Source organism: Salmo salar, chromosome ssa16, assembly GCF_905237065.1.
Source record: "Salmo salar chromosome ssa16, Ssal_v3.1, whole genome shotgun sequence".
Classification (NCBI taxonomy): Eukaryota; Metazoa; Chordata; class Actinopteri; order Salmoniformes; family Salmonidae; genus Salmo; species Salmo salar.
In genome coordinates, this window is record NC_059457.1 from 79,196,886 (window position 1) to 79,210,888 (window position 14,003).

The 14,003-nt window shown below is 44.6% G+C and overlaps 3 protein-coding genes across 10 annotated transcripts in view; all 3 read right to left on the reverse strand.

Moving 5' to 3' along the window:
• Positions 1 to 2,139, reverse strand: part of iqcb1 (IQ motif containing B1) — a 6,761-nt gene extending 4,622 nt beyond the window's left edge. For 3 of the 6 annotated variants that reach the window (XR_006759844.1, XM_045698036.1, XM_045698039.1), the window contains exons 1-7: positions 1,846 to 2,139; positions 1,561 to 1,729; positions 1,189 to 1,309; positions 1,018 to 1,111; positions 845 to 944; positions 580 to 752; positions 181 to 478 (exon numbers count right to left, since the gene is read on the reverse strand). Coding sequence is in view for 5 of the 6 variants with exons in the window: in XM_045698036.1 (XP_045553992.1) it covers positions 181 to 478; positions 580 to 752; positions 845 to 944; positions 1,018 to 1,111; positions 1,189 to 1,309; positions 1,561 to 1,729; positions 1,846 to 1,945 (1,055 nt within the window). In the remaining variant the exon portion in view is untranslated. The remainder of the gene's footprint in view (positions 1 to 180; positions 479 to 579; positions 753 to 844; positions 945 to 1,017; positions 1,112 to 1,188; positions 1,310 to 1,560; positions 1,730 to 1,845) is intronic. The other 3 variants (XM_045698037.1, XM_045698041.1, XM_045698038.1) reach the window with 2 other exon arrangements.
• A 3,014-nt stretch (positions 2,140 to 5,153) lies between these two features.
• ccdc14 (coiled-coil domain containing 14) lies at positions 5,154 to 11,954 on the reverse strand. 2 transcript variants are annotated; one of them, XM_045698032.1, is made up of 11 exons: positions 11,577 to 11,954; positions 11,352 to 11,407; positions 10,666 to 10,738; positions 9,899 to 9,971; positions 9,668 to 9,811; positions 8,655 to 9,584; positions 8,378 to 8,516; positions 8,098 to 8,180; positions 6,616 to 6,759; positions 6,282 to 6,414; positions 5,154 to 6,054 (listed from the first exon to the last, which is right to left on the reverse strand). In XM_045698032.1, exons 1-11 carry the CDS (start codon positions 11,604 to 11,606, stop codon positions 5,289 to 5,291), a joined length of 2,571 nt encoding a protein of 856 aa, XP_045553988.1. In that variant the 5' UTR covers positions 11,607 to 11,954; the 3' UTR covers positions 5,154 to 5,288. The 2 variants fall into 2 exon arrangements, with proteins under 2 accessions (XP_045553988.1, XP_045553989.1); XM_045698033.1 differs by having other exon boundaries at positions 10,666 to 10,679; positions 11,577 to 11,692.
• A 299-nt stretch (positions 11,955 to 12,253) lies between these two features.
• The window catches only part of LOC106593939 (formin-like protein 2), a 51,142-nt gene continuing 49,392 nt past the window's right edge, over positions 12,254 to 14,003 (reverse strand). For both annotated transcript variants that reach the window (XM_045698028.1, XM_045698029.1), the window contains one exon: positions 12,254 to 13,959. In XM_045698028.1, the coding sequence (XP_045553984.1) occupies positions 13,880 to 13,959 (80 nt within the window). In that variant the 3' untranslated portion in view covers positions 12,254 to 13,879. The remainder of the gene's footprint in view (positions 13,960 to 14,003) is intronic.

Consider the following 14,003-nt stretch of genomic DNA (forward strand, 5'->3'; position numbering starts at 1 on the left):
CACACACGGACACACGGACACACACACAGACACAGACACACACACGGACACAGACACACACGGACACACACACACACACGACACACACACACACACACACGGACACAGACACACACACAGACACACACACAGACACAGACACACACACAGACACACACACACACGGACACACACACACACCTGAAGCTCCTCTGCAGTGATCTGACAGCTCTGGGCAGACTCTTCACTCTCCTCCTGGTCTGATAGGATCTCCACGCTGCCTGGATGACACACGCCGCTCTCACACACTCCTCTGGCCACGTCTGATAACACAGAGAGAGTGTAAGGCACGCACACACACGAACAACAACAAACACACTATATTTTACCTCTGTGTGATCAGCTGGTTTGGGGACTTTGTGCAGCAGCTTGATCAGTTGGTCCACTTCCTCATCGAAGCCCCGCCCCCTCCATTCTCGACCAATCATGCCCTCCAACCCTGCAACACACAAACCATAAACATCAAGATTGCTTTTGCAAGCATATAAAGTTAACCCATGAAAAAATATATATATCTTAACCTGGAAATATCCCCCTGACCTTTGAACCTGTGGATGATAAGCTGCAGGGCGGATTCTTGTTGCCGGGCAACCAGGAGGAGCGTCCTAATTGCTGCCCCTCCCACAGCAGGGTTGGATGTGTGAGCCATTCGGTACACGACGTCATCCAGAATCACAGACAAGGGGCCTTTTCCCAAACCTGCTACTAACTCACTACAGAGAGGCAGCGGGTAATGAATTTAATTGATATGTGTGTGTGTGTGTGTGTGTGTGTGTGTGTGTGTGTGTGTGTGGTGATATGCTACCTGTTAGCTGTCAGAAGCTGATGCCACAGTGACACACACACGGTTCCCACTCTCTCCTCCTCACTCATTAACATCCTCTCATAGTGGTCTGACTGCAGGACTGAGAGAGAGAGAAGAGGGGTGCATCGTTAGCTAGGTAAGGGGTCTATTTGGTAATGGACGTTAGATCTCACCTTGTGTGGCCAGGTGACCATGGGCTTTCAGAAGCCAACACACAGAGCCCATCACCTTCCTGAAGAAACGAAACATCTCAGGCTGCCCATTCCCCTACAGAGAGAGATATGTCACTAGACATATTTTTGTTGAGGACATTCCAAACTTCAAAAAAAAGTTACGTCCCTTACCGCCAAAGCTCTGTTCATCAGCCGACTGGCCAATGACAGCAGGCTGTCTGTGACGGACGGGAGCAGCCGCCTATGGAAGGCCTCAGTGTCTCCGCCCAGGTCCACACCCACACAGCAGGAGCTAAAGGAGTTTGCATATGCACACAAAGAAATCAATGTCAAATCACTACTACAGATATATGACCCCCACCCTCATAGATCTGCTTGCATCAATTATTATTCCATCAGTTCTATCAGGGCCTTGTAGTAGTATCTGGGGTAGGTAGTCCGTTGGTAGTGTCTAGGCCTGCTTGTTTTAGTGCAGAGTAACAGTCAACACAGATTTTGTTATTCCTTGTTGTGGTTCTGTGGTTCAAGATTCTAAAATCGTACCTGAGAATTTCTGCCAACTGAGTGGCAGTTGCGTAGCCTCCTTCAACTTTGGCATAGTTCAGTTTGAGGGCGTCTCCTGCGCAGTATTGAAGTATGCCGTGGCTGAACAAGGAGTTTTTGAACGCACCCAACTCTCTATCGTCTTGGACAGATATCCTATTCAGAATATCTTCAATGTCGAAAAATAAGGAATGATTGTTAGTTGGGTATCAGGAATAACACACACGTGCAAGCAAAGTAAAATAACACGTTTTTCAATGTAAAAAGGTTAGCTAACTAAATGACCTTGTAATTTTGAGAGAATTTGAGGAACCTTCTGCTCCGGATTAATGTTCGTGCTCGCGACCAGTGCCCGTAGCCCGGCGTCCTTTCTAGCGAGACTCATCGCGAGTTTATTACAGTAATCTTTCGCTCCCAGATCTGAAGTATAAAACCATATACAAAATTGACGAGCTACATTATTCTTCGAATGAAACCAGACACGATCAAGTTGAAATCTATTTTCGTGCTCTCTTGTTGCCACAAGCACTGACGGGGAAGCTTCATTTGTTTCTACAGCAACACTCCTTACGTCACTAATCTGCGACTACAGTTAGCAGGGCCCCATTCCCATTCATTCTTTACAATACATAATTTTTATTTTATTTTTATTAACAACAAATCAATACAAAAAGTACGTGGGGAACACAAGTATTTATAAAGGATATACAAAGGACATTTGGGCTAGGGGTGGGGCTAGGGCTACAATATCACATTTCACAAGGACCTTAAGGGACACTTATAATTCTAACAGCTTTTTTGTTGACACTGTATTTAATTGTCTTAAAATATAGTTACATTTCTTTTTGCAGGGTAATAAAATGTGGTGTTTTGTTTGTAAATATACATTTGGGAATATGAAATTTGGCCAAAAGAATAATGAAATTAATTACATAAAATTGTTTCAACTTATTTCTATCGTAAGTAAAGAATCCAAGCAGTACATCGCTCCATAATAGTGTAAAATCTTCATAAATGTGTTCAATTATAAATCTACTGATGTCTTGCCACAGTTTTCTTACATGAATACAATGCCAAAAAAGACGCAACACTGTTTCTGGGTGGTCATTACAAAAGGTACAATTTGAGTTTATGTTTTTTTTTACTTCTTCATATAGTGGTTGGCAGGATAATATTTATAAATAATTTAAAAAGAAACGTCCTTCATTTTGTTAATAAGTAGGTATGTGTGTGGCAAACATTCACACTTTTTTCCAACAGACATAATCAATAAAACCATTCCAATAAGGCATGACATAAGGGACAGATACAACATCCTGTTGAAACAAGGCTTGTATAGCTCTGTTGTTGTTGGATTGACTAAAAGAAAAACTAATTACATTTAAGGCATTTAGCAGACACTCTTATCCAGAGCGACTTACAGTAGTGAATACATACATTTAATTTTCATTTCATGCATTTTTTTTTTTTTGTACTGGCCCCCCGTGGGAATCGAACCCACAACCCTGGCGTTGCACACACCATGCTGGCGTTGCAAACACCATGCTCTACCAACTGAGCCAACTGAGTCACAGGGAAGGCCTAATCTTAGGATGCTTCCTTTTAAGGTTAGTCAGGTCTTGACACGTTCCTGAATAATAAAGCAACACCTGAGGGAAAGGCATCTAAAACAATTGCCAAATATTGAGGTGTTACAGGGATCTTGTAAAGTGATAAGAATTCCTGATAATTAAGTAAAAGACCCTCTGCATTTACCAGTTGGCTCACCAATAGGATATTATTTACCAGTTGGCTCACCAATAGGATATTATTTACCAGTTGGCTCACCAATAGGATATTATTTACCAGTTGGCTCACCAATAGGATATTATTTACCAGTTGGCTCACCAATAGGATATTATTTACCAGTTGGCTCACCAATAGGATATTATTTACCAGTTGGCTCACCAATAGGATATTATTTACCAGTTGGCTCACCAATAGGATATTATTTACCAGTTGGCTCACCAATAGGATATTATTTGGGAACCAATATTCTAAAACCCCAAAAGTATTTTTATACAATATGTCCCGATTATTCCATATATAATATCTGTGTGGAGAAAAACTATGCTTATAAGTTAAGGACCATAACGAGAAAACCAGCCGATGAAAAGCAGAGAATTTCACCTGAACTTTGTCAATATTATAATTGCAAACCAAAATGAAGTTAAGGCCACCAAAAGTAGAGAAGACATGATGAGGAATAAAGTTCCACATAGAAGTGGGTCTTCTTAGGAATTGTTTTCTCCAATTGATCTTAAAAGTATTATTTAAGGTAGGAATGTCCAGAAAATTCAGCCCACCATACTCATAAGTGTTCATTACATCAGTTTTCCTAATGTAATGTGTACGGTTTCTAAACACAAAGTTGAAAAGCATCTGGTCTATCTCCTTCCTTATATTACTGTCAAGATATAAAGATAGAGCGCCATATGTTAGTCTAGAGAAATCTTCAGCCTTGGTTATTAGGACTCTTCCTTTTAAAGATAAGTCCCTCTGTAGCCATTGATTTAGCTTCTTCTGGGTTTTTAAGAGGGTTAAAATTTAGTAAGCCTCTAGACATCTGATCCTTTTAATGGTTATGCCTAAATATGTAAGTTCTTCTTTTACTGGAATACCATAATATGAAGGTGTCACACAATCTTTAACAGCCATGAGTTAACATTTATTAATGTTAAGATAAAAAACAGACGCTTTGGAAAAGGATTCTATCGCATTGATTGATATGGGAATCGGACTAGTGTCTTTCAGAAAAAGTGTAGTATCTTCACCCAGCTGGCTTATAATAATTTCTTTACCAGCTATGGAAATACCTTGTACAGGACTATTATTTAAAGAATTTGTAAGAAGTTGGGTGATTAATAAAAATAGAACGGTGAGATAGGACAACCTTGCCTAATTCCTCTCTTTAACTGAAATCTAGGTGAGATGCCATGATTTAGTTTGATAGAGTTGTTACCATTTGGATAGTCTTAATAGCCTTACAGAAAAAAATCCCAAAGCCACATTTCTCAAGGGAAAGGAAGAGGAACTGATGCTCAACTGTGTCAAATGCTTTATAAAAATCTAAAAATAATATGAAGCTATCCTCGGTTATTAGGTCTGAGTAGCCAAGTATGTCTAATACTAGTCTGATATTGTTAGAAATATGTCTGTTCCTCATAAAGGCAGACTGTGTTTCATCAATGATTGCATCCAGGACTTCTTTCATTCTTTTTGCAAGTAGTAAGGGTAATATCTTCTAGTCATTATTAAGAAGACAAAGTGGATGCCAGTTATGGATGAGCAGAACTTCTTTTTTAGGCTTTAGGTATCAGTGTTATTAACCCTTGACTCATTGTAGGAGGGAGAACATTGTTTTTAATACATCATATTTCCTTCTCCCTTAATTCAAATGACGGGTTGGTTGTTTAGCAACAAAAACGGACACGTGCTCAACTATGGGGCAAAAGAGATAGGGTTGGCATGTCCTTCCCCATTGAAGCGTGTGCTTTGTTTTCCTGAAGTTCTCAGGTAACCCGTCTTTAAAGTAAAGAATAAATAGTAACGAATAAAGAATAAATATTTTATTTGCCATTTTATTCAAATAAAGTACAATTAAAAAGAAACCTAGAAAAAGACATTGGTTATTTTATTACATTGGAATAGATTCAGACTACCTCACTGTGTGTATGTGTGTGTGTGTGTCATCTCTTGAGGTCCTGCTTTATAGTTCTCTGCAAGCTGGCAATGCTGGCGTCCAGAGCGGCCAGCCCGTTCCGGAACTCCTGTTCGTCACGCGTGTCAAAGGTCGAGCTTGACCCTGCGCTCCAATCAGAAGCCAAGGATCTGACCTCACATAAGGAGAGGCCGGTGGAGTCAAGCGAAGTGTTCCGCCCCTTGCCCGGTGATGCCATATCCATGTCCAGACGGCGCCGGTGACTCTGGGACAGGTCAGAGTGTCCAGCACCATTAGAGCAGAGTCCGTTTGATTGGTGGAGATTAGAAAATATACTTTTTAATTGAGGGAAACTCTCGAGGGCAACAGTAAGCCTCTGAAGACCCTGTGGTCCTCCTCCTCTCTGTGACATCACAGGAAGCGGTGACCCCTCAACAGGAAGTGCTGACCTCACAGTCTCTCTCAGTGGGGCGAAGGCCAAAGGTGGGGTGGCTTTTCTTTCCAGAGCCACACACACACTCACGTCCTGATCTGCAAACGCACACACACTCTGACCACCTGGTGTACACACACTGAAGTCCTGCTGATGTGTGTAGTTGCACTCAGGGCCTTTACAGGGCAGGGAGACAGAACCACACCCCTTCTGCTCCAACGACCACAGGTATTGGCTGACTGGGTGGTCTGACGGACCCTGCTGGTCCTGGTATTGGTCCAGAGCTTGTTTAGTGAGAGGGAGGCGGGACGTAGGGATGTCAGTCACAGCAGGAGACTCAGCGACAGGGACCTGTAGAGCTCTGAGAGAGACAGAGAGAAGGGTAAAAAGAAAGAGCAGGAGGAAAAGACAGAGAGAGCGAGAAACAGACAGACATGTGGACAGGTCGAAAGAGAGAAACAGAGACAGACAGAGGACAGAGAGAGAGAAAGACTGTCAGTAAAAAATAAAAACTCCAATCAATTATTAGAAAGTACACACACACACACACACACGCACACACGCACGCACACGCATGCACACACACACCTGAGGTGCTCCTGTAGTGTGTGGATCTCTGTCTCCCTCTTCTGGGTGTTGAGGGCCAGTGCAGCGTTCTCCTTCTGACACTCCTCCAGCCTGCTGTTACAGCCCTGCACCTCATCCAGAGCAGACTGCACGTCTACACACACACACAGACAGACAGACACACACACAGACAGACACACACACACTTATATAAAGAGATTATATCCATATTAGATAACACACACAGAGATCCTTTAATCTCAGTGTAATATGGATCAGTTTAAGGCCCTGATCTTCATGTATTTCAGATAGAAAATAGAAAAGAAGTTGAGTACGTTTCCCCCTCATCTATTACCTTTACTGATGCGACTGCACTCCGCCTCACTCTGCTGCAGCTGGCTCTGTGTGTCCACCAGGGCTTGCCGTAGCTCAGTGTTGGCGCGCTGCAGCTCTTGCAGGCTTTTGTGAGCATCGTTGAGCTCCGACTGCAGAGCCGACACTAAGAGACAGAGGAGGTTAGACAGCCGACACTAAGAGACAGAGGAGGTTAGACAGCCGACACTCAGAGACAGAGGAGGTTAGACAGCCGACACTAAGAGACAGAGGAGGTTAGACAGCCGACACTAAGAGACAGAGGAGGTTAGACAGCCGACACTAAGAGACAGAGGAGGTTAGACAGCCGACACTAAGAGACAGAGGAGGTTAGACAGCCGACACTAAGAGGCAGAGGAGGTTAGACAGCCGACACTAAGAGGCAGAGGAGGTTAGACAGCCGACACTAAGAGGCAGAGGAGGTTAGACAGCCGTCACTAAGAGACAGAGGAGGTTAGACAGCCGACACTAAGAGACAGAGGAGGTTAGACAGCCGACACTAAGAGACAGAGGAGGTTAGACAGCCGACACTAAGAGGCAGAGGAGGTTAGACAGCCGACACTAAGAGGCAGAGGAGGTTAGACAGCCGACACTAAGAGGCAGAGGAGGTTAGACAGCCGACACTAAGAGACAGAGGAGGTTAGACAGCCGACACTAAGAGACAGAGGAGGTTAGACAGCCGACACTAAGAGACAGAGGAGGTTAGACAGCCGACACTAAGAGGCAGACGAGGTTAGACAGCCGACACTAAGAGGCAGAGGAGGTTAGACAGCCGACACTAAGAGGCAGAGGAGGTTAGACAGCCGACACTAAGAGGCAGAGGAGGTTAGACAGCCGTCACTAAGAGACAGAGGAGGTTAGACAGCCGACACTAAGAGACAGAGGAGGTTAGACAGCCGACACTAAGAGACAGAGGAGGTTAGACAGCCGACACTAAGAGACAGAGGAGGTTAGACAGCCGACACTAAGAGGCAGAGGAGGTTAGACAGCCGACACTAAGAGGCAGAGGAGGTTAGACAGCCGACACTAAGAGGCAGAGGAGGTTAGACAGCCGTCACTAAGAGACAGAGGAGGTTAGACAGCCGACACTAAGAGACAGAGGAGGTTAGACAGCCGACACTAAGAGACAGAGGAGGTTAGACAGCCGACACTAAGAGACAGAGGAGGTTAGACAGCCGACACTCAGAGACAGAGGAGGTTAGACAGCCGACACTCAGAGACAGAGGAGGTTAGACAGCCGACACTCAGAGACAGAGGAGGTTAGACAGCCGACACTCAGAGACAGAGGAGGTTAGACAGCCGACACTAAGAGACAGAGGAGGTTAGACAGCCGACACTAAGAGACAGAGGAGGTTAGACAGCCGACACTCAGAGACAGAGGAGGTTAGATACTCAGAGATACAGACACACAATAATAAACTCTCACTGATAGACAGTTGAACGAGGGCCGGGCAGTTTATCTTACCGTCTGTGTCACAGTGGACATCTCTGGCCTCCCTCTCTGCTCGCTCTCTCTCCTGCAACTGTTGGTTCACTATCCTCAGACGCCTGAACACACACGTTAAAGTTATCAATCTTCTGTATGAAACTCACACACACACACACACACACACACACACACACACACACACACACACACACACACACACACACACACACACACACACACACACACACACACACACACACACACACACACACACACACACACACACACACAGCAGAACCTGGGTGATGGTGCTGACCTGCGTAGCAGTGCGTTCTCACTGCGTAGAGGTTGCAGGACCAGAGCAATCTCAGCCTGGATGTTAGAGCTGCCCACCATGACAGGAAGTAGAGACACTGTCTGCTCCAGCTCACACACCAGACGCTCTGCTACACCGTCTACAGAGGAGGAGGGGGGAGAGAAGAGGAAGAGAGAGAGAGAGGCGGAGATTGAATTTGATTAACATTTGATTAAATAGTCATTTTGACTGATTGATGAGTTGACTGATTATTTTGACAGGTTGGTTGATTGATTACCTTGGCCAGCGAGCAGAGCCTTCAACTCTCCAAGGAGGTACTGAACAGTCATCACCTGACGAGCGGTTCCCTCTGGACTACAGCCCTTAGAGCCCAGCACCAGCGGCATGCGTGTGTAGGAGTGTGTGTGGTGTGTGTATGCCAGCTGGGTGTGTGTTTGTATGTCAAAGCTTGTCTGGGCGCTGGTGTCTCTCACTGGACACTCCTCTTCCTCCTCTCCAGCGTTACCCTCCATGTGGCCGCAAGCCTCCCTGGCTAAGGCCCCTCCATCCTGGGTAGAAACCAGCTGCCCCCCCCTGCCCTGGGATGGAGCATCTGGGGCAGACTGGGGTTGAGTGTTGGCAAGGGGGTGAGGTTGGGGTAGAGGCTGAGAATGAATTTCAGAGAAGAGTACTGGTGGTCCCTGACGAGAGGGAGAGCAGGAAGAAGAGATTGGATGTCCACTTTCTCCAGACACAGAGCTGTCAGAGGACAGGGGGGCAGACAGGGCTAGCCTCTCCACAGAGGGAGCACCGAGGTGCAGGCTACAGGACCTGGAGCTCCTCTGGGCAGCCGGACCTCCAACCCCAGAGACGAAGCCTCCTGGCTGGGCTGCGAGGAGAGAGGGCACTGGGCCTGTGAGAGGGGCTGTGGGTAGAGAGGTAGCTACAGCTCCAGGAGAAGCTAACGGAGCTGTGGAGGTAGAGCCCCCCAGGTGGACTGATGCTACCCCAATGATGGAGCCTCCAGGCTGGGCAAGAGGGACTGAGGGGCCTGGGGGGAGTGTGTTGTTAGGGGGGAGTCTTTGGGGGCTCAGGGTGGGGGTGGAGGTGGTCAGGCGACAGTTAAACCGAGCATCTGACGCCGGCTCTGACGTTCCGGCCGAACTCTGAATATTGTTCCTCATCCCAGGATACGACAGGGATGACAGGATCGTCTTCTGCACGGGAGCTGGAGCAGAGAGAGTTATCCATTTTTGCACACCACGCATGCACACACACACACACCAACACACACGCTCACACAGGTCCCACCTGGTTTTTTAGCAGTCTGAGTGACAGGCCTCTTTGTCTGCTTCCTCCTCTCTGTGTCTACCCTCTCCTTTCCCAGAGTGCACAGCGGTCGGGATTTGGTGGCTCGAGTCTTCCCTGCTCCCCTGACGGAGATAGGCTTGGCCTCTATCACACAATGCAAACACTTTGGTTAATAACTTCAACTAGAAATGTAAAGGTTCTGTAGAAACAGAGTAAATAGTTGACTGGTACCTGCCGTCTCTGCCTGGAGAATGACATTGAGCAGCGCAGCACACTGATCCAGACCCTTGTGAATGGTTGTCACCTTAGAGAGAGCATAGATGTAAACCAACTTACCATATAATCACTGTTAGGTGATTATAACTCTTATTAATATATTACACAAATAGGCTTGTTATTAACTTGTTATAGGCTTGTTATTAACTTATTAACTTGTTATTAACTTGTTATAGGCTTGTTATAAGCTTGTTATAGGCTTGTTATTAACTTGTTATAGGCTTGTTATAGGCTTGTTATTAACTTATTAACTTGTTATTAGCTTGTTATAAGCTTGTTATAGGCTTGTTATAGGCTTGTTATAGGCTTGTTAGTAACTTGTTAGTAACTTGTTATAGGCTTGTTATTAACTTGTTATAGGCTTGTTATTAACTTGTTATAGGCTTGTTAGTAACTTGTTATAGGCTTGTTATTAACTTGTTATAGGCTTGTTATTAACTTGATATAGGCTTGTTATAGGCTTGTTATTAACTTGTTATAGGCTTGTTATTAACTTATTAACTTGTTATTAACTTGTTATAGGCTTGTTATAGGCTTGTTATAAGCTTGTTATTAACTTGTTATTGGCTTGTTATAGGCTTGTTATTAACTTGTTATAGGCTTGTTATTAACTTGTTATAGGCTTGTTATAGGCTTGTTATAGGCTTGTTATTAACTTGTTATAGGCTTGTTATAGGCTTGTTATTAACGTTGCTGCTGACTGTTTATGGATGTGTTATTACCTGGTCCTCTGAGTCTGTGGAGTAGAGGGAATAAGCCGGCTCAGTAGAAGTTACAAGTGGACGCCCTGCTCCCCTACAGAACAGAGGGACAGTGATTGGACATAATGACGCTCTGCAACAGGGATGTGACTTATCAGTCCTGTGTGTTCTCCTACCTCAGGGGACGGACTAACTCAATATACTTTAAATTGACAAAAACCAAATGGAAAGTGTAGAAATGATAATGGACCTACATTCATACAGTTTCTTGACTGTGTCCAGCTCACTGATAGCAGGTTGATGTTTATTGTCATGACTCTTTCCCTGGAGACAGAACTGAGCATTTTCAGCTAGATGGGCCAGCTGCAAAGTCCAAATCTGCTACATTGTAAATGTAAAAAATTCATGACACAAAAACGTGCTTTTTGGTCTTAATTTAAGGATATGGTTAGTAGTGTGGTTAAGGTTAGGTTAAAATCTGATTTTTATGCCACTTTACAGAGCTGCCCCCAGGGCAAGATTCATGACAACAAATGCCAATCTGCTCGCTAATAATAAACGAAATGATGAAAGCTAGACAGTCAGGGAGCCTTGAAAATTCCCAAAACGATGGACAGAGGACTATTATTTGCAAATTTTAGCGGCGAGGAAATATTTCAGTGCGGTCGTCCGGACTTCGTTGAAGACCCCGGGGTTAAACGAGTTACCTCTTCTTTGAGCCCTGGCCCCTGCCACCTCCAGTCAGTCTTCCAGAGGATATCACCTGTCAGTCAAAAACAGGGGCTGAATCTGAATACGCTCTAAAATGGTGTCCTTTCCCTGGGAGGCTTGGGGGAAAAGCTAGACACCACCATATGAGGCTAACTACAGTCATTATCAAGACGGCTAAGAACCAGTTCGCAGGCACATTGTGAATAGCTGAGATGTCTTACCTTGTGTCTAGCAAGCCCTTGCTTTGGCATAGCTGGCTAGTCAACTGCTGTCCAAATCGAAGGAAGAAAAACGGTAGCTAACAAATTCTTTCCAAGAGTTGCCCTAATCAACTATCTGCAAACTGCACTAACTTTGAGTGCACAACATGAAGCATTCTCTGACTGACTATCTATAGCGAAACTAGTTGATGTTGTCACGTTGAAGCTTTTGTTACAGTTATTAGCTTCTTGTTTTTTTTTTACTGGCGCTAGCATAAACAAGAACCGGCGGGTTTTGTTTGAAACAGGAAGTAACGTCGTGACTAATGAAAACATCGCTGCCAAACGTCCAATGAATGTTATTGGCGGATGTAAGCTGATGTCGTAATTTTCAGTTTATCGATTGAATGAAGCAAATGTCACTCAAATGTAGCCCCCTCTCCCTCCTCCCTAAATGTTGGTCTGACGACGCTGAATTCTGTGACACCATGGAGACGAGATGATACAATTTAACGCCAAAGATTATTTTATTACCATTAGCGTCCCCCCCGGGAATATGTGAAAAAATAATATATTGTGTTGTTGGATTAATGTAAAACTTACTATGGAAAGAAATGTTATGATATAAATATATGTTCAATGTTACTAGTGAGGGTCTTGTGAGGGTCTTCCAGTGGTAAACACACAGAGACACAGTCTGACTGGATACAGTTTATTTACACAACGAGTGCAGATTAAGAATGAACATCAACACTGACAAACAGCAGGGGTGGGAGTGGGGGATAAAAGCAACAAGCGGGATTCCCTAGAAAATATATATACACGTAGAAAAGTATTGTGCTGTTGTTTTTTGCAGTTACATTTTTAATGATTTTTTTATGAAATGGAGCGATCCCTCTCGAGTCTCCCTAGAAGTTGGTCCCATGAGCCAGGAAAGATCATGGGTGGTGTAGTAGCCTAGGTGCCAGACATTCTGCATTCAAGAACACTACATCCTTTACCTCACCTTGACAAGATCACAGAAAAGGAGTCAGTTGGCTATAAAGCAGAAACAGACTGGGACTTTTGGATGGCAAGGATAAGACAGGGACCTTTATTTTAGGGTAGTATGGGGTATCAACTCCTGTCCTCGAGGGCCACAGTGTCTACTGGTTTTCGTACTTCTTTTAATCAGAGACCGATTTCTACCTGGGAAACCAGGTGTGTGTGCACTCTGCAGCCAATCATTATCAGTAACATTAAACGATCAATCAAGTGCCAGGGAGAAAGGAAAACCAGCAGGACTGAGGAACTGGAGGGCCTGAGCTTTGAAAAAACCCTGTTGGAGGTTAAAGGTATTAAAGGTAGTAAATAGTAAACACAGTCAAATGTAGTGAACGTAGCGAGCGCTGTACACGTTTCACTGTCACACAGCAGCAGACAGAGAAGAGGGAACCTTGTAGGAGTGAGCTTTCGAACACTATTCTCAGTGTTCAATTCTGGCATCTTACAGCTGGATAGGAGTGGGTTAAGAACCCTTTGTGATGTCATTATCAATTAGAATTGGTTGGAATGTTCAACAAGAAGAAACTCTTCAAACTTCTCCCCCTCCCTTCTCAATATCCTATGACAGCGATCATGTCATCACACAGCTTTAGAGACACATACTGTACATCACTAATACTAATTGGACAAAAAACAACTGTTTATTTTTGCTGTTCTGTTTTCCTGTTCTGTTTTGCTTGTCATGTCTGCTATTAACTGATAAACTGGCAATGCTATGTAGCTATTAAATGACCAGACTGTGTTGCTACTAAATGTCCAGTCACTGTCATCGCGTATCAAGTTCTTCCCTCTCGGGTTTAGAGGACAGAAAGTCAAAGTGCATGGTGGGTTGCAGGTTGATTCCAGGGCTACAGTCCAGGGTTATGGGAGGGTTATAAACAGTAATAATCACCGAAGAAGCTTCATAACATGTGTAAGTAACACAGAGGGGATGGGGGGTGGGGGGGCAGTGATGTCAGACCAGACAGGTGAGGTCACAGGTAATCTTGATGTCTGTCTTGCTATAGAGTTCAAAGTTCAGAGTTCAGCTTCTCTCTGGTAGTCACTACTCCAGAGGCCGTCTCTCTCTCTCTCTCTCTCTCTCTTTCTCTCTCTCTCTAACTGCCTCTCTTTTCCCCCACGCTTCTCTCCTCTCTCTATCGCATTGTTATACCGCTTTATCTCTCCCACCTAGCTTTCCCTCACCTCTCTCTCCCCTCTACCCTGTATATCTCTCTCCAACAGTATCTCTCCCTCATCTCTCTCTATCTCTACCATCTCTCTCTGAGAGTTTAGTTGTGTTATTCAGTGTGGGTGGGATCACAGAAGAAGCGAGAGCTGCGTTTGGCCGTCCTGGCAGTGAAAGGGACGGTCTTCAGCACTGCAGACAAAAAACAGCCAATCAAAACACAGCACAAAACTACT